General features: G+C 32.4%; 1 protein-coding gene across 11 annotated transcripts in view; it reads right to left on the reverse strand.

Moving 5' to 3' along the window:
- Window positions 1–19,377, reverse strand: part of LOC128238238 (protein phosphatase 1 regulatory subunit 12A-like) — a 72,689-nt gene that overhangs the window by 36,861 nt on the left and 16,451 nt on the right. For 4 of the 11 annotated variants that reach the window (XM_052953921.1, XM_052953920.1, XM_052953916.1 and 1 more), the window contains exons 6-15: window positions 18,326–18,400; window positions 17,591–17,649; window positions 15,696–15,713; window positions 9,020–9,192; window positions 7,863–7,906; window positions 5,923–6,138; window positions 4,755–5,051; window positions 2,165–2,395; window positions 1,462–1,544; window positions 943–960 (exon numbers count right to left, since the gene is read on the reverse strand). In XM_052953921.1, coding sequence (XP_052809881.1) covers window positions 943–960; window positions 1,462–1,544; window positions 2,165–2,395; window positions 4,755–5,051; window positions 5,923–6,138; window positions 7,863–7,906; window positions 9,020–9,192; window positions 15,696–15,713; window positions 17,591–17,649; window positions 18,326–18,400 — 1,214 coding nt within the window. The remainder of the gene's footprint in view (window positions 1–942; window positions 961–1,461; window positions 1,545–2,164; window positions 2,396–4,754; window positions 5,052–5,922; window positions 6,139–7,862; window positions 7,907–9,019; window positions 9,193–15,695; window positions 15,714–17,590; window positions 17,650–18,325; window positions 18,401–19,377) is intronic. The other 7 variants (XM_052953926.1, XM_052953922.1, XM_052953919.1 and 4 more) reach the window with 5 other exon arrangements.

Raw genomic sequence — 19,377 nt, forward strand, 5'->3', positions numbered from 1 at the left:
AAATGATTTGTGAGCAGCATTCAAAGATCCAGTCAAAAAAGAAGGAATACCCTCGTTCTTTATTTTCCTTTTTTTTTTGAAAAAAATGATTTAGTAATGATTAATATTTGCAGAACATCTTATTAATATATATAAGCATGTTTACTGTGTAAAAAAATGCAAAAATGATTAGTTATAGAACTGTTTGTTAATATTTAGAAAAATGAAGTCATGACAAAAGACTACTTTGAAGCTGCAGTATTTAAAACAAGAATGCCGCAAGGTGAACAGTAACATTCGTCTGCATTTTTATTAAAAAAAGGTGCATATTTCAACAATAGTGAAAGTCTGAGTGATGGGCATTGCTGAACATTCGTACCAAGTTTCATTTGAACAGTTTCTGAGTCATGGTCAAGGATGAAGATGTGCAAGCAGATAATGGCATAAAAGCAATGACGATATCTCAAAAATGAGCCATCTGGGGCCGTATTCAATAAGCATCTTAGTAACAATTTTCAACTTAGTGAAAAATGGCTTTTTTTCTTATTTGAATTTCAAAAAAACGAACAATGTTTGGACACCAAAAATATAAAAATAAGCAAGAAAATGGTCTAAACAATGTATGCATATGAATAAATCTGATGAAAAGAAGCGGGTATTTAAAATAACTGATGTCAAAAATTATGAAATTCTCACTAAGTTGAAAATATTCACTAAGATGCTTATTGAATACGGCCCCAGATCCGAATCCAGGGAGAAATCACATCTCTAGCCGTTGTCTTGTATTTTCAGAAAGCACCATATAAATTAGATTGAAATCTGATGATTTATCCCTTTTCATTTCATGTCAATATGACTGGATCGATCAATGATGCTGCACAAACCACTGTCATAGTAACGGTACGAAGCAATAACAGTCTGGGTATAACAGTAAACCGCTGGTCTAACTTTTCACAAACAAACCTTTTCCAGCGTTGAAGTCTGAATTAAACATAGAACCACTTGAATGATACTTTAGAAAACCGTCTTGTTTCGTCAGTTATTTTAAATATTTCCCTAAATGTCATGTAAAATTTGTTGAACAGAACACATATGAAGTTAGAACTATTACATCTTGGATCAGACATGTTCTTCAGCCAAAACAACAATAGAACTGATTTCCAATTAAGTTTGTATAAACAGACCTGCTCAACGCACACCTCCAGCACAGACAGTGCCAGATTTACTAGTGATAAGGTGTGTGTCTTCCATCGTTTGAAGCACATGGTAAAAGATCAATGCTGGAGGTGAATGTTAAGCAGGTATGTATTAATTTGCTTGTAAATGTGAACAAAAAAAAAAGATTTCTAAGTTTAGTCTTAGTAGTTTATTAAGCATTCCGAAACAATGTTTCTAAAAAATAAACCCAGAAATCTATAAATATCTAATAATGTTACTACAAATAAACCAAGTGTTCTAAAAATAGCACTAGACTCCACCCACCTGTCAGTCAAACTGGAGTTGTTATGATCCGTCCCTGAGAATGAGGAGGAGCTAAGGAATGGTCGCCGTGTTAATGGCTTGTCCTGGAAAACAGTTAAAGATGTTGTCAAACATGCTGTTGTTATCATTAAATTGTCGTTGTTGTTGGTGTTTTATTTCAATATTCAGAACTTTGTAATTCTTCATTTTAACTGTAAAAGCATGGTTTAATCATGCTTATAAATTAAAACAATTTTCAGAGACATATAATTATGCGGTTATGCAAATTTCTAATCTTGAAGAAATTATTGAAATATTACGTTTGATATTATGATTGTTCAAACATAAATCCACTTTTAAATAAGGATTTCTTTCAATATTTTAATGACTTTAAATCTATTACTAGATGATATTGCAGTGCATATGACCCAAAACTCATAACATTTGCTGTTAGCTGTTAATAGAAATATCACCATTTGGAACACAGAAAAATGGCTGCAAGAAAAACAAGCCAACAAAGAGAGCACAGTACAAAGCACATCATTCACAAACCAATTTAGTATGAATGGAAACCCATACTTATACTGTTAAAAAAACTCTATCATTGGCAGAAATACAAAAAACTTTTCAAGCTTACTAATATGTTCCAACACAAAAGCCAGGATAACCAAGGTGAAGAGACCTAAATTTGTCCTAATACCTCACATCTAACCCTTAAACTTACATTCTTTTCATTTTTCTTATTCTCTTCATCTTCCTCAGCTAATCGGGGACTGGACGCGGAGCGAATGAGGCTTTTATCTTCCTCCGATATCCGACTTATCGTTGTTTCCTGCGGGACCATGCTCGTGCTGCCAGTTTTACGAAGACCAAGACGACGCCATGACGGTATGTCATTTTCCCCTTTCCCTTCGTCTTTTACGTACGATTTCGAGTTAATTGAGATCTTGGGTACCTGGCAGCCAAAACATATGCGACATGTAAACAAAGAACAAACAGTAGCCATTCACATTGCATCAACAGCACACTGATATGTAAATGAATGAAAATGTACAGTCCCCCTTAGATAAAATGAATCGTTCAACAACTGAAAATTCCAAAATTCATGATAACCATTTTAAAGCAATAAAATTCTACAGTACACTATTAATGCTAAAATGCTATCCCAAATTTCCCTTTTTAACATTTTTGCAAATATTCCAAAAATACTTATGACTGAAGATAAACCTAAATTTTGCATGGTCCCTTTTGGTGAGATTCATAATATTATAATTTAGCCGCCAATCTCTGATATCTTTCATGGATTGACATCAATAAATAAATGTTAAGAAATTTAATACGATAAAAACAATTAGAAGTAAATATTTAAGTTTAAAATCCATGAGTTGAGTGCTTTGCATAAAATCATGAATATTAAACCATCACGGAATTTGCAGTAACAATAACAGTTATCATGGATGTAAACTTTAACACAAACAATTTCAACAAACACTGTCGGCAATAGGCTTTTTTCTATATTGTTATATTTAAATGGTTCTTTTATCTTAAGCGTAATGACACATTTCGGCATTTTCAGCTGTCTTTTTATCCAGCATGTTCAAAGTTCACAAATTGTAGAGTCGTTTACTACAAATATATAGTAATATATATAATTTGAGTGATCTTCATCTTCAAAGAATTAACAAGCATGTTAAATTTCCATTGAGTACAATGTCAGATGAGTATTCTAATCTAACTAACAAGCAGTATATAAAATTTACGAAAAGAAAATGCAGACACAAGCAGAACATAATGCATGAAAGCTTTATACTCAAGAGAAAAAGAAACTTGCAGACTTACCTTATGCTGGCAGCCATCAAGTTTGATGGGCCATTTTCATAAAGCAACTTTCAACTTAGTGAAGTCTGAATTTTTGACAAAGATTATGTGCCGTCTTCTCTATTTTTCATGGAATTTACTCATATGCATTCATTAGTTAATGCATGTTTTTGTTTAGTTTCATTCGGTTGAAGTTCTTCTAACTAGTTTATTTAAAATTTCACCTTTGAAAAAAGGGCAATTACCGGCTGAGTTGAAATATTTACCCAAGATGCTTTATGAATAAGGCTCCGTAACTAACCTCCAAGGAAATAGTGTTCCATGCCCACTAATATTTCCACAAGGTTGAAGCATACTGTTACTATATATTCCTTACCTGATTAGTAGAAAAGTCCCATCTCTGATTGGAAATAACAGTGCTTAATATGGGTATGTAAAATAGTGTGGGTTTTTTTTTGTTATTTCACCAAGAATTACCAAAAAGTCATGACTTCAAATCCCAGAAAAAAACCGGTACCACATATATTATTGTACAAGATTTTCCAAATAAATATTGTGTCATAAAAGGTTGTATATTGAAATACATAAAACAAAAGTCAATATATTGCATATAATCTTGGTTAATTACTTGAACAGAAAGAACATAGATTATATAAGTTGTCTTTACATGATTATAAAATTACGCATTACACTTTGAACGAATAAATCAATCAGACACACACAAATGTGAAAATTTGGTGCCTGGTGACCTTATAATATTTTGGTATTATTTTAAAGGTTTTTTTTAGCAGAAAATGTAAACAAGTAATACCAAACAATATTAAAACGAATATGTCATTTTCCACTGATTACATTTGAAATAATGAGCCAATATACAAACTGTAATAACTTTATGTATGATATACTTTATGTCATTAATTTTGCATATGAGTAATCAGCTAGCAAATACCTTTCAAGTGATACCAAAATTGTATGGGTTTACCAAGTATCAAAATTGAACAAAAATGTTAATGGAACTATCTGACACCTTAAGTTACAAAACACTATGGTAGACTCAAACTCAACATTTATAATTAGAGTTAGCAAAAAACATTTTAGTATTGAAGTTGAGAACAAAATGCAGGTAAGTTTGTTTTAAGAAATTAGTAAGTTTTTAATTTTATGTTATGGTAAATAAATAACTTCTAAAATTTAAAAAAAAAATCGTTGCTGTGGGTATGATGCATTAGATGAGTATAAAAATTCTCATCAATTTTATCCTGTTTATTAAATATTCACTGAAACAAATGTATTTGCCATCAATAATGCTTGCCCAGTAACACAGATCAACTAATTTATTTCAGTGGCAGTATCAATATCTGAAACACAGATTTCAGGGATTAAAGCAAAGACATTTCAGCAAGTAAAAGGTTACACACCACTATGTTTTGAAAATCGGTTAATGTGTTACGTAACACGTGCACAAAAACAGGTCACATGATTCCACGTGCAGTTACCTCAGTAACCCCAGGTGGGGCACTTTCCGTTCTTTTTAAGGCTTCCCGTCCCTTTCTCGGGGTGACGTTTTCGATAAGTGGTGTTTCGGCTTTATTCTTGTCTTTTTCATTAACAGTGTCCTTATTTTTCTCTTTTTCCTCCTTCTTCTCCATAAATACATCGTCATTCACCTCGTTTTCTTTAACCGTATTAACGTCCTTTTGTTTAAGGGTGTCTTCAATTTTCTCAGTTTTACCGACATCTTTAGCATTAGACTTTTCATTAGCCTTCTCTTCTTTCTTACTTTCCGGCGTGTCCTTATTAATGAAATATTTACATTAACAAGAGAAAATATGGAAATATATCAAATTCATATTAATTTTGAAGTTATGTTCACCTAAATACAAGGTTATTCAATGGTTTTCAGTCCTAAAATCTTCAAGCATCAAGTTTATGTCACTGACAATTACAACGGATTTTGAGAAAGGAAATTAACAATAAAAGCACTAATCTTTGGCCTCATGAATTTTTGGAACTTACTTGAATTATGCCAACACTAAGATGAACAGATATAAGTGTAATTTATTGTTTTTTCAGTATAAAGATTTTTGCAATCAATAATAAAACATCGAGAATAATTTATCCAACTCCTATTTCATATTCTAAGGAATATCCTGTTTTAATATTAAAACTATCATGTGTGTACCTGATTTCAGTTAAATGAAATATAATTAATATTTTTTTAAATATTTTTAGTATTCAATATTGTATACATCAACTAATGAAATATTAATACCCATGCTTACTAAATGAAAGTCAGTAATGCAAATGGAATAAATTACAAATGACCAACTAGTAAATATATATATACATGTAAATAGAACAAACATGCTTGGATCTTATACCTACCAATTGTTGATGTATCTTTATAAATCTTCACAAACTTCCGTCGTTCAAAGTCGAATCATTTTCATTGCATGAGAAAAACCTACCTTCAATCTGAATGGTGGTGATTTCTATGTAAATACTAACTGTAGTAATTAATTCTTTCGCTGAAAATCTATCCAACAAACCAAATCAAGTAAATCTTATTGTACAACAATCGCTAAGCTGCATAAAGCTCTTAATATAAATTGACCCTAATGCATTTAACACCTTATACTAAATTTGACATCAGCTGATACTTACATTGTTAAATATCTTGTCCTTCATAATAAGACCATCTCCAATCAAATTATCTTCTTTCTTTTTATCTGCCTTAACCAACTCATCTTTATCATCAATATTTTTAAGATTTTCCTTTTCTGAGTTTTCGGTCGATTCCTCGATTTTTGGCATATCGGGTGGGTGTTTTTCTTTGATCTCGACAGTGGTCATTATCGGGGGCTTGTCTCTTTCCGTAGGCTGTGTGCAATGAACATGTACAATGAACAACATGCATGAAGCTAAGTTAAGGCCAGAAAATATATATTTAGATTCTCATCCTACAACTTTAGTTTTCAATCAATACAAATTAAGCCTCGGCAACGATGCCAAATTATTGAAAACGGGCTAAAAATTTAAATATACCACATGATTTAAACAGATAAAGATATAGAAAGGCCCCAATCTTACAAAAAAATGGATGAGAATTTAACGAATATATTTCGTAAGCCTAAAAACTGTTCTAATGGTGAAAAGTTCTAGACTAAGTAAAATTATTGAAGTTTTCTTCTCTGTTTTAAATATGTCTGTTTTTCTTTGAAGTTAATTATATATGTGAAAATAAAGTCACAAAAATATTGATCAAAGCTCTTTTCAAATCTATTTGTTTAACTGACAATTATTGCATTCTCATTTTAGTTTAAAATTTAGTATTCAATTTAGAAGTATATACCCACTAAATTTTAGTAATCTAGCAAAAAAGAACAGCTTTAGCTCTTTCATAATATTAATAAGAATTTAACCTATTGAAAGTGAACCATATTTTTCATTAGGAATTTATCTATTCAATGAGCATATTCCTGCATAAGTCACCATCATTGTTAAATCAGTAGAATTATAAACAACACAGAAATGCTTGCATTTATTAAATTGTTAACAAAATAAAGTAATATATAGTAAATAATATATTTCTATTCAAGCTTCATCTTGTTTTCTAAAAGCGTAATTTCTTTTTGTGTAGAAAGTTACAAAGGACATGGAGGCCATTAAGAATCATAAAAGTAGGAGCAATTTCTTATCTGGAGGAGATTATCCACAGCACAGTTCTATAGTTAAAAATCCCTCCTAGATACGAAATTGCTCCATGCATTTTATGTGAACTGGCCCCATGCTTGTTATAAAATAACTGGCCCCGTTTCAATAAAATATCTTAATTGTAAACCTTACACTACTATGGAGTGCTCAGGTACACAGTTAACCTGTAAAGTTACGGGCAGAATCTTTGTAATATCTCCTTATATTTTTTTTTATTTAAATGTAGTTTACGCCCAAAAGGTGATTACGCCTGGAAATTTACAATCTTATGTCTAACAAACTTCATTGAAACAGGGCCCAGTTTTCTAAACTACACTAAACAACAAAAATACAATGCATCATGCTATTTTGAGCCTTCGGACATATTCATCTTCTTTAAAAGAAGTGTCATTGGCCCATCATTTCTTGAGGATTTATGACAATTACTTTGCACTTGTTTCCATAGCAACCACGGCTTTCATCCAGACTTATTGTTTTAATTTGCATATTCGAAAAGTTTTGTGTTATAACGAAAAATTAAACTATAAGCTTGTTTGAATATTGATAAGTTTACTATGTGTGGAAATTAAAGAACATACTTTTTTATGACCTCATGGACGTAATGCCAAATTCAGAATACCAAAATATGCAATGCATGGTCTTATGAGTTATCACGTATTTAATGCAATTTAGGAGATATCATCATTAATTTTACAGTAATTCCTGCAATGTCATTTAGCTAAAACACTGATAAAAAAAGCAAATGTATGCCCGAAGGCCCAAAATCGCGCGATGCAGCTCAAATGATTCTTAAACATGCGATGAAAGCTACAAAACTTTACAATGATAAAATGACAATTTATGAAACATTCAATGTTCTTCTATTTAAACCATAAGATGTTAACTCTTACCTGATTTTTTTCTGAAGTTTTCTTGTTCAGTTCATTTTTCTTTTCTGAAAAATAAAAAAAAGGTGTTTGTACATGGTAAAGTTGTATGCCCTTATTAATGAATGCTTTTCTGTAATATCGTCATAATAATAACATGGATGCGAAACAGTAGCTCCAGCTCTTTTAGGAGCTGTATATAAAAAGAGCCAATGACACTTCCGAGCTAGAGCAAAAGAACGGACATCATCATAAAACATAAGTATGATTCGTTATTTTATCTAATATCACAATTATGAGGGCTAATTTGAGAAATCGGGGAATGCAGTGCCATATAAATATGTTTAATCTTCGCACTAATTTGTAAACATATTGTTTATGGAGTTATAAGACTGATTCTCCCATCAAACACATGCCCGTTTACAAACGAAAGTGGAACATTTTCACTAATTTTCAGCTGAATTTCACTCAAGAAGCTTACATTTAAGGTAAAACCGGTATTATCGAGTGCTTTTATTTTGTCAGGAATAAAAATGACTGCCTGTTTACCGGAATAAGCATGTTTATATGCTTTTTCTGGGTTGAGCTGGAGCTTTGAAGCCAGGGAGCTTGAGCCAAAGTGTATCTTTCGCAGTTTTTTGCGTATATTTTCATTTCAAAATTTACTTCGGTCAACCACGTAAATCCCAGTAAAGTTAAAAATAGCATCAGTATATGTATGTGAACTAATCAGGTGACTTTCAAATGATAACATACACACTATAATCCGGGAAAACATGCGCTATTTAAAACGGGTAAACTCAGCGGAAAATATTCTTTAATCATGTAGTCTAAGAATGATGCATTATCAGTATCATACTATCTCATATTGACAATTCTAGGCTTATTTTGAGGAAATACTGCATTTGCCGATTTTGGGACAATCCGGTGTCTAGCCCCTTTAAATGCATGTTTACAACAGCTGGAAAGGGTCAATCCTGTAAAAAGCCTGCGATCTGTTTGAATTAAACCCCTTTCAAAATTGTTTTCAGTCATTTATATTCATCTTTACAATTTAGCAATAGTCTGAGAGGTTCAGAGCTCTCAATCATGAACCTCAGAACCCCTGCAAATGTTCTTAATGTCATTAGAATAGTAACACAACATAACTTCAGTTATGGTTGTAAAACAAAACCCAATACCGGTTTCCGAGTCAGACGTCATCTCATCTTCACTACACGAGCTGGAGCTACTCTTCGCTTTTTCCTCAGTCAGCGATGGTTCGTGCCCGCCATCAAGATTTGCCTTCTCCTGGTCGACATTCTTCATCATAACATTGTGTTTCTGTTCGACGCTCATACGAGTAACGGAACTCCTGGAGACATGATGGAATACAACATTGAAACAAAATAATTGCAAATTTATTAAATTTTCAAGGGTTTTTAGCGTGTGCTTTTAAACACCTCAGAATAATAGTTTTGTTACAATAATGTTTTGGCATTACAAAGACATGTCTAAACTATTATTCTGAGGTGAATCCATAAACAAAACTTTCATTAACTTAAGTGTTTTATATCAAACTCTTTCACAACACTGAAATTAATCACTTGCAAAATTCAAAAAACAAAATGTAACTCAAACATTTGCATTCTCATTTCAAATCAATAAAATCTGGCAATCACAAAATAAATCTCAATCCAAAATAATCATTTCTTTTCGAATATGCAAATTAAAACCGTTTTGTTATATTATGATGACATGCACCATCTAGCTACTTCATAGCAAATGATGAAGGTTCTAAAAGAGATTCAATAATTTAAATACTAAAGATTTGAGTGTTTAGTGTAACACACACGTTAGTTCAGAACAGTACAGTGATATTATTAACACAGTCTAGAATAAGTTCAGAAAACAAAGAGTTTAAATGACAAGTAATATTAAATTGAAAAGTTTTAATTATTAGAGATTATCAAATTTTGAGACATAGACTTAAGATAAGATTTATTTGAATATAACTTCAATTCATCTGAAAAATTTAATCAGTATCAGACTAATAACATAATTATAAAATAAAACAGTTATTTCAGAGAAAGAATCAAACCACCTATAAAATCAGTGTGTGTGGTTGTTTTATATGAAGGCGAGTTACTCCGAGTAGTATTCTGAGTGTATAACATTTTGTTGGTATCTTAATGTGTTATGAGGGGAGAGGTGCAATTTGTTTTGAGGGGGGTTAAAGTGCAACACTACCTTTTTTGCAAAGCCGGTTTGGGCTGAGTGTCAAAGTTGGGCAGAGAAAACCTAAAAACACTTTGACGGTTTTATTTCCGTTAACATAAATTTAGTAAATCAGGGTTGAACATAACTTTTAATATGAAAGAACATATTGTACCTTTTACCTACAGACCTTCTTAAAACAAAAGCTTCAATCTCAGATAAATATGATAAGGTTAATAAAATTCAATGTATCTTATACATTAACTCTGAAGTTAAAGTTTAAACTATCCAGGGTTCTAACAGCTGATCATTGTCAATACTGCAAAATGGGTAAGGATCTATTTAAGAATGCCCGAAGCAGTGTAAGGAGGCTTTGAAGTTGTTTCCAAAGTAATTTATATTAATTTCAACATCTTTCCTACTGTCTTTGATGCAATGTCTGTGCAAAAAATATCTTTACCCCTGTACAATGGTCCCCAGTTAAAAATCTTCAATTTTGTTCTTGTGATTAATACTGAAATTTAGAAACCCTGAACTATCCAGTAAAATGTCATTACTATATCCTCATTTTATTTTATGCAAACTTCCCTGTACATAGCGAATAATTCATCTAGTAAAGGTGAAGGTCAGTCCTTTAGACTAAGCTTATAGTTAGGGTCAAGGTCAATCCTCTAGCTTCAGCTGATAGTTAAGGTCATGATCAATCCTCTAGCTTCAGCTGATAGTTAAGGTCAAGGTTAATCCTCTAGATTCAGCTGAAAGTTAGGGTCAAGGTCAATCCTCTAGCTTCAGCTTATAGTTAAGGTCAAGGTTAATCCTCTAGCTTCAGCTAATAGTTAAGGTCATAATCAATCCTCTAGCTTCGGCTGATAGTTAAGGGCATGATCAATCCTCTAGCTTCAGCTGATAGTTAAGGTCAAGGTCAATTCTCTACCTTCAGCTGATAGTTAAGGTCAAGGTCAATCCTCTAGATTCAGCTGATAGTTAAGGTCATGATCAATCCTCTAGCTTCAGCTGATAGTTAAAGCCAAGGTCAATCCTCTAGTTTCAGCTTATAGTAAAGGTCAAGGTCAATCCTCTAGCTTCAGCTGATAGTTAAGGTCATATTCAATCATTTAGCTTCAGCTAATTATACATGGTCAATGCTCTAGCTTCAGCTGATAGTAAAGGGCAAGGTCAATCCTCTAGCTTTAGCTGATAGTTCCGGTCATGGTCAATCCTCTAGCTTCAGCTGAAAGTTAAGGTCATGGTCAATCCTCTAGCTTCAGCTGATAGTATAGGTCATGGCCAATCCTCTAGCTTCAGCATATAATTAAGGTCAAGGTCAATCCTCTAGCTTTAGCTGACAGTAAAGGTCAAGGTCAATCCTCTAGCTTCAGCTTATAGAAAATGTGAAACCTCTAACTTCAGCTTATAGTAAAGGTCAAGGTCAATCCTCTAGCTTCAGCTTATAGTAAAGGTCAAGATCAATCCTTTAGCTACATTTTTGTACAAAAGCCATGGTTTTAGAAGCTATTTTCTGATTGATATGATGCATTATATTCAACTGCATTAATATTAACTATTGTTATTTTTTACACTTCCTCATAGCCTGATGATTAAGCTTATTCCATGCATTTTAACTAAAATAATTAAAAAAGGAATCAATCAAACCATTGTGAATATTCTACAAAAGCCTGACAGTTACGAGCATTAACGTTAGTCCTTGAAGTACCTTAAAGCCATTCTTACTCTTTCCCTTAGCCATAATCGTCTGTGAAATGATGAAACTAAGTATAAAGGATTTTTTCCGAAACTACGTAATACAAAATGAAGTTACCTTAAAATAATACGCACAATATCACTGAAATTCCTTCAGGTGAAAAGCCAGCAAACAGATTATTACACTTAAGAATTGATTTTGCTCTGTTTTTACTTTAACAAAACTATATCATTGTTTTGAAAATAAAATGAAAGTCACTCAATTAATGACGAAAATGAAATCAGCCATGTTTGAAATAATCCATTAAGTTTGCACACAAAAAAAGTTTGTAATTTCAACGTAATAAATTAAATGAGTGAACTTGTGCATGCGAGGTATTGATATGCATTTCGACAAAAACTAATTAACATGGAAATGCAGATTAACATCTGAAATGTTTCACATTTCAGCCATGATGTGAAGTAATCACAACCACGTGCTATTTATATCCTTCTTAATGCTTTTTTGCAGATCTACTTCACTCATTTTATTTTTAATTAAAAGAATACAATTTTTTCCAGTAAGAATGTTATGACCACATCAAAAACATGCTGACACTTTCCTATTTATTTTTTGTCAATTTTCTTTTCATGAATTTAAATTTCCATTAGATTTCATTTCAGATTGTACGATATTGAAAATTATGAGTCCTTAAAAAAATGCTTAATAAAATTACTTGACATGGCATCTTTCTTTAAAATAACTATCTTCTGCCTGATTTTTCTGCTGTATCGATCATTTTATACACAATCTTCTCAGCCCAAAAACCTTGTGTGGATGTTGTGCTCTCATAACTATGGCGGCAACAAACAATATATATCTACATTGTGAAATCTACAGGTTCCATTCAATAGTGCCTGATCGTGCAGAACTACGGTATGGTCAAACTGTGCAACGATATTGTTGTAATGTGAATAATATTGAAGGTTGTTTTTGTCTTTCAAAAAACGATTATGGATCAACAATCTTGTATATTGAAGCACACGTGAGGACAATTTTAAAAATGTGCATCAATATATGTTCTAATACAACTAAAGTTTAGTATACCTGAATATATAACACACAGTATATATGATTAATTTCTAAATTTCACATATTTATTGAACACAAACTTCACATATATTAAAGAGAAGTAATTCAAGACTAACTTTTTTGAAAATACCAAGTAAATGTTACCTCCCTTGTTTGCGAAATAAAGCCACAAAGCTGCATTTCTGATGTAAACAAATGCATGAACTTTGAGCAAGTTTATTTCAGAAATTGTTTTTTTACTTTTATTTCCAAACGCCCATTAAGATTTATCTTGATGGCATTAGTTTTAAATTTATCAATTCAATTTGCAATAAAACTGATAAATGCAATGTACATCGTTCAATCAATCAACTTTTAATCGGCTTATGTTAAATGAATTCATAAACATCCCATAAAACTACTTCTCAACTTCTCTCTTTACTCAATATTTGACCCTCAAATCAGTAAAAATTCTCACTCTTTGATTTAAAGCTGCACTCTCACAGATTGAACGTTTTGACAACTTTTTTTTGTTTGTCTTGGAACGAGACAAATTTTGCGAAAATCCATAAAAACCAGAGAAACAAGACTGCTGACAAAAAAATTAGATCCCACATTTTTACATTTCAGTTCAAAAATAGATGTTTTATGCATTTTTCTTAAACCATTAGTAACGGTTTACACATGCCATAAAACGTTAATTTTTTAACGGAAATATGAAAATTCACGATCTGATTTTCTGTCTGTTATATCATTGGCTTGCAGATATCAGGGATGTGATTGACCTGGCAGCTTTAGGGCTGAAACATTCTCGGCCATGGGTTTATGGGGCGCTCTTGGGGTCAAAAGCACACTGCCGTAGAAGAAAAAATGGCTTTTTAGAAGCCCTTTTGAGGCCTCTCCTGACTTCAAATTTGAAGCCAACTGGAATATTAGCTTAAAGAACTGAAAGCAACCAAATAGTTTTGTTCACGTAAAAAAAAAAAAAAAACTAGAAATGTGTCCATAGGACACGGATGCCCCCACTTCGATTTTTTGTCACAGAAAATAAGCCATAATGATTATTCAGGATAATCTGAGGGCCCTAACTCCTAAATGATTAAAGCGATTTCCATGGCTATCGAACTTGATCAAGATATTATGGTCACAAACATGTGTTAAAAGTTTGGTGAGGATTGGACAAACAGTTTTCAAGAATTAGATCGGAAACAATCTTCGGGACGTATTTTTCAAGTCTTTTTTTGCAAATAAAGAGCCGTAACTCCTAAATGACAAAAGCGATTTCCATGGCTATCGAACTTGATCAAGATATTATGGTCACAATCATGTATGTAAAGTTTGGTGAGGATTGGACACATACTTTTCAAGAATTAGATTGGAAACATATATTTTTGAAGTATTTTTGGCAAAAAAGGGCCGTAACTCCTAAATGACTAAAGCGATTTCCATGACTATCGAACTTGATCAAGATATTATGGTCACAAACATGTGTTTAAAGTTTGGTGAGGATTGGACAAACGGTTTTCAAGAATTAGATCGGAAACAATCTTCGGGAATTTTTGGCAAAAAAGGGCCGTAACTCCTAAATGACTAAAGCGATTTCCATGACTATCGAACTTGATCAAGATATTATGGTCACAAACATGTGTTTAAAGTTTGGTGAGGATTGGACAAACGGTTTTCAAGAATTAGATCGGAAACAATCTTCGGGACGTACGTACGTACGTACGTACGTACGTACGTACGTACGTTACAAGTCATATACATACGTACGTACGTACGTACGTACGTACGGACAAGGGCAACCCTATATGCCGCCACTTTGTGGGGGCATAAAAAAAAAAACATCCCTGGATATTAAAGCAAAACAATTGCTCTTTCAAAGACAAAAAATTAAAAAGTTTTAAAATGTTCAATCTGTGAGAGTGCAGCTTTAAGGAACCCAATAAAGATTTGTACATTGTACTTATTAAGGTTTTAATATTTGCTAATCATCAAATACCAGAACCCATTATTATATTTTTGAATTTAGTGCGTTTTTAACTTAATTTCAACCTTGAAAAAATGTACAAAACAGATATATAATGTTGAGAAAATACCTATCCAATACATGCTTATAAAAGTATACCCCAGAGTTCATGCATTTTCTACACCCGCAATTCAACCCCGAAACACATTTTATGAAACTTTGCATGATGTGATAAGATAGGAATTTCAGCCGTTCATGCTGGAAATACATGTAGAGGTCATATACACATTCAAAGTTTCATAAACTGCACAGAATGTAACAGACAGTAGCAGCCAGTCATTTTCAGTTTAGTCATGTTCTAGCTGTGTTGTTTTTCCTCGGAATAAGCTAAGTACTGATAAGTTTTTCTTACACATTGAGCACCATAGATTTTCAGCAATTTACAAAAAAAATCACACTCTATCGATGTTACTTTGTCACTTGTCCAAGAAATACCTGATAACAAAACTTCAAACAAATTTTTCGCGAAAAAAATCTTCATTACAGATAAACAATTTCATTTCGATGATGTGCAGTTAATGCCAAAACTTACAAATTAATGTTCCATATATTAAATGTTTATGCAAATGTCTATGTCATAGGGTAACCCAGCCTGATTCCGATCTAATCTGACAAAAACAACAAAAGCTTCAATTCCAAAGCAGACATTCATGATGAAAGAAAGCAGTATTTATTTTTGCTTCACCTAACTGGTTGCAATGGTAATAGTATTGAAAAATAATCATTAACTTTAGGATCCTTTTGGCATTAACTCCTGATTTTTAAAAAAATAAACTAGAATTGCAGAACATGACCAACTGAAAAAATACACTGAGCAGAAGTAGCGACTTCAGGCTTATATCTGACTGTTGTGAGAAAAACAACACAAGACAACAACAACCTTGCTGGGTCATTTCGGCTGCAAAGGGAAAAACGGGACAACATTTAAATCACAGGGTTATTTACGGGAATCGTGACAGGCTACAACACATCAATACTACATAAAGCATCATACATACTCATGAACCCTAGAAGAAACAATATCCGCATAATTTCTTAGATTTAATCTTGTAGAAATTAAACATTGGACCAAACTGTTCAGAACTTTGTTAAAGTGAACAACATTATTAAAGTCACCATTGTTAACTTTGAAATCGTTACTGCTCTGGAAGTTAAATGGAGACACTTGTGATCGGAAGTAGTTTTTACAAGGTTTGAGAAGACTATTTAATAAAGCTGTACCTGTTTCATTTAAATAAAAAGGCACATCATAAAACTTCAACAAAATTCTGAAAAATCAGCCCGTAGTTGATAAACAAAGTGGCACATTCCAGGTTTTGCAGCCTATTGTGAAAAACTTTGATAAATTGGCCAGTTTGCAAGATTAGATGATTTGATTGGTTAATAGTTATAATTGGATGAATATCGACCAATCAATGAACACTTCGGCTAACTTTGACCAAATCAAAAAATTAAGCAGTTTTATACAACAGGCTGCAGATTATTATCTAAAATATTTATTTTAGTTAAATTATGAATAAAAGCAGAGTTTTTCTCTTTTCTCTTATATGTACCTAAGAAAGAAACAAGTACTGATGTTCTTACTAAGAGGCCTAGAGCTCGAACCTTCCAGCTGTTCAGTGAGGCTAGTCGGCCCAAATTCAAAACTATTTGCCAAAGGTAGACGAAGGACACATGAACATTGCCTCAAAGTAATTTTTATTTGTTACAACTGTGACAACAATCATGTAATGGAATGGCAATACAACAAGCAAACTTTTAACCAAAAATTCATGCATATAAAACATGTTAACTTGCATTGTGGGGGACAAATATAATGCATATCATTCTGTGCTGTCATACAAAACAATAATGTTCTAAAAAAAGACAGGCTAAATAAAATTAGTTTTTGAAACAAAGATATTTGACAAAAAAACAACGAAGAAGTTTTTTACTATGAAAGTAATTTACAAAAAAAAGACTAAAAACATTAACTTAACAAATATTTTAAATTTTCTTACATATTGTACTTAAACACACTTTCCTTACAACTAATCCTTATCACAGAACAAAAATGAGCATTAATTTTGTACGACAATCACACCCATTACAAAACCTTATATACATGTACATGAGCCTTTAACCGCTTCTCACTAATTCAAGATTACATAAGGTGCCTTTCCAAATTGTACGCTCCGAGGCATGAAAGCGCTATATGCACCTTTATTAACAGCCAATTAAAACCTTTTTCGCTTCAATTCCTCTAACTACATTGCTTTGCAGTCATATAATAGTTATCATCTATAAATCAACCTAATACGCTGTTATACTGTTTGCAATAGCCAACTCCTACTTGCTTTTGTGCTATATCCAAAAAATATATGATAAGACTGCTGGGAGGTATTCAAAAAACATCTTTAGTCAATTCTTAACTTAAGTTGATTTCCTCACATTTTCATCTCAAATTATAAGGAAGGTGGGTGCTTAACATAGAAACAGTCGATAATTGTTTGTTACAGTGTAAGACCAAATATATTTCACCAATTGAACACCAATATTTATATTTCAGGATTAATGAAGCCTTTAGTGAAATACTTTTGGTGATCACCAAGTGAAATATGTATGTATACTTCATTAAAAGGGATAAAAATACAGTATTTCAGATGTAATTTAGTTATAATATCATAATTATGGCAAGATATGTAACTTACGAAAATAACTTTAGTTAGGAAATGACTTGAGATGTTCTAAGAATACCTGAATATATCAGAAAAGCTTAAGAACAAATTAACAAACCTTCTCCTATTGGACTGGACTTTTGTCATGATATGAAGGTCCTTCTGTTGATGCTTAAGCTGAAAAACAAGTGTCCATATAATTCAATGTGCCAAATCATATAAGGAAGGTACATGTAAAATATCATAAGCTTTTCGCTTAAAATGATGGAAATGTGTTAACCTATTTGTATGGCTGCTTTCAATAAAAAAATGCCATCAGTGAAAAACTTAAAATCTTAAACAAGAGCGACACAAAGTGAACACCAATGCTTGCCTGTTTTTTGTTTATTTGCAAAAGGGGCATAACTTGATAATTATTAAAGCAAGAGTTATAGGGTTTGATCTACAGGGCTGGTACATATTGTCATGGGCAACATGTGTACCAAGTTTCATTTGAATACCTTGAGAAAAAAACATGAATTATGAACAAGGTTTTTGCACCTTTCTTTTGTCCGAAAAAAGGGGATAACTCAACAATTTTTGTCAGAGTAATGGGTCTGCTACACATGGATCATGAGACAACAACACCAAAGCTATGAAAATACCTCCACTTATTACTTTGATAAAAAGGCAAGCTTAAAAGGTGATCATTCACATAAAGTACATTCGATAAAATCTTTGAATGTCTTACACATTATTTGAGTGTAAAGAACAACAATTAATTGAATAGTATTAACACAAGAAAAACAAAATCCCACGAGACTATTCTGGTGAAAACCATGTCTGATTGTATTTTCCGACATGTGTAACTCACAGAAGCCTGTTTCAACTTGAGTTCTTCCAGCAGTTTCACCAACTCTGTGTCCGCTACATCGAATGCTGTCTGACCCTGTAAGGTACATTTGTTAAGTAACAATAGTAATTAACAAGAGTAACTAGGGCAGATGCCAATGCCTGTCAATTTGTTACTCAGTAAATGAAGGGAAGTACTTCAATCAATAATTCCGACAGAGTGAAAAGGCACTTTCTAGAAAAATGTTTGATAATTGTCAACATTACCTCTATGTTTTTTTCACTGATTATCATTATGGTTTCAGATTTACATAAAATATCAAAGAAACGACAATAACAGGGACTGAAAATTAAGGAAAATAGTAAGAAAAACTTTCATATTTGGAAAGTTCACTTTCTTTAGTAGATCTTTTTCTAACAAAAATTATTCACACAAAAATGAGTTATTTTTTACATACATCAATGTTATAACCTCCAGGGTTCTCAAAATGAACCGGCCGCCTGCCTATTTGACCGCTTAAAACCAGAAATCGGCCGGTTAGAATTGTTGTAGAAATCATAAGGTCGCATTCTTTTCTGACCTATTTTAATACTGATTATCTATTCTTACTTCGGCGTATGTAATAGTCTTCAGATTTGTAATCGTATTGGTAAGAATTCTCCGTAATTCCGTTTGATATGCAGCCGACATGTACGACACATTTCAATACATGTTTTAATACTGGTAAGTTAAACTTGAGATTAAAGTCGCGTGGCAATGTGTTGTATTTAAATCGCTCAGTCGAATACCGTATGATCCCATTTTTCTCTAGGCCAGTTAACTATCTACTGTGTTTACCGCGTCTGCGTCTAGATTGTAAGATTATCGGTAAAATTAAAGTCAATAATCGTCGTGTGAGAAACTTCAAATCATGGCCGAAATGTTTGAATTCACTGCAAATATGAATGAACTTATAGGATTCGCAAAATATGTAAGTCCGAATTATAGGTGTTTTTTTTAATTTAATTTTTCACTTCAGAACTCTTAGAAAAACAGTACCCTTGGCTCAGAATGCAGGAAATTGAATTCTTGTT

Source organism: Mya arenaria, chromosome 6 (genome assembly GCF_026914265.1).
Source record: "Mya arenaria isolate MELC-2E11 chromosome 6, ASM2691426v1".
NCBI classification, from domain to species: domain Eukaryota; kingdom Metazoa; phylum Mollusca; class Bivalvia; order Myida; family Myidae; genus Mya; species Mya arenaria.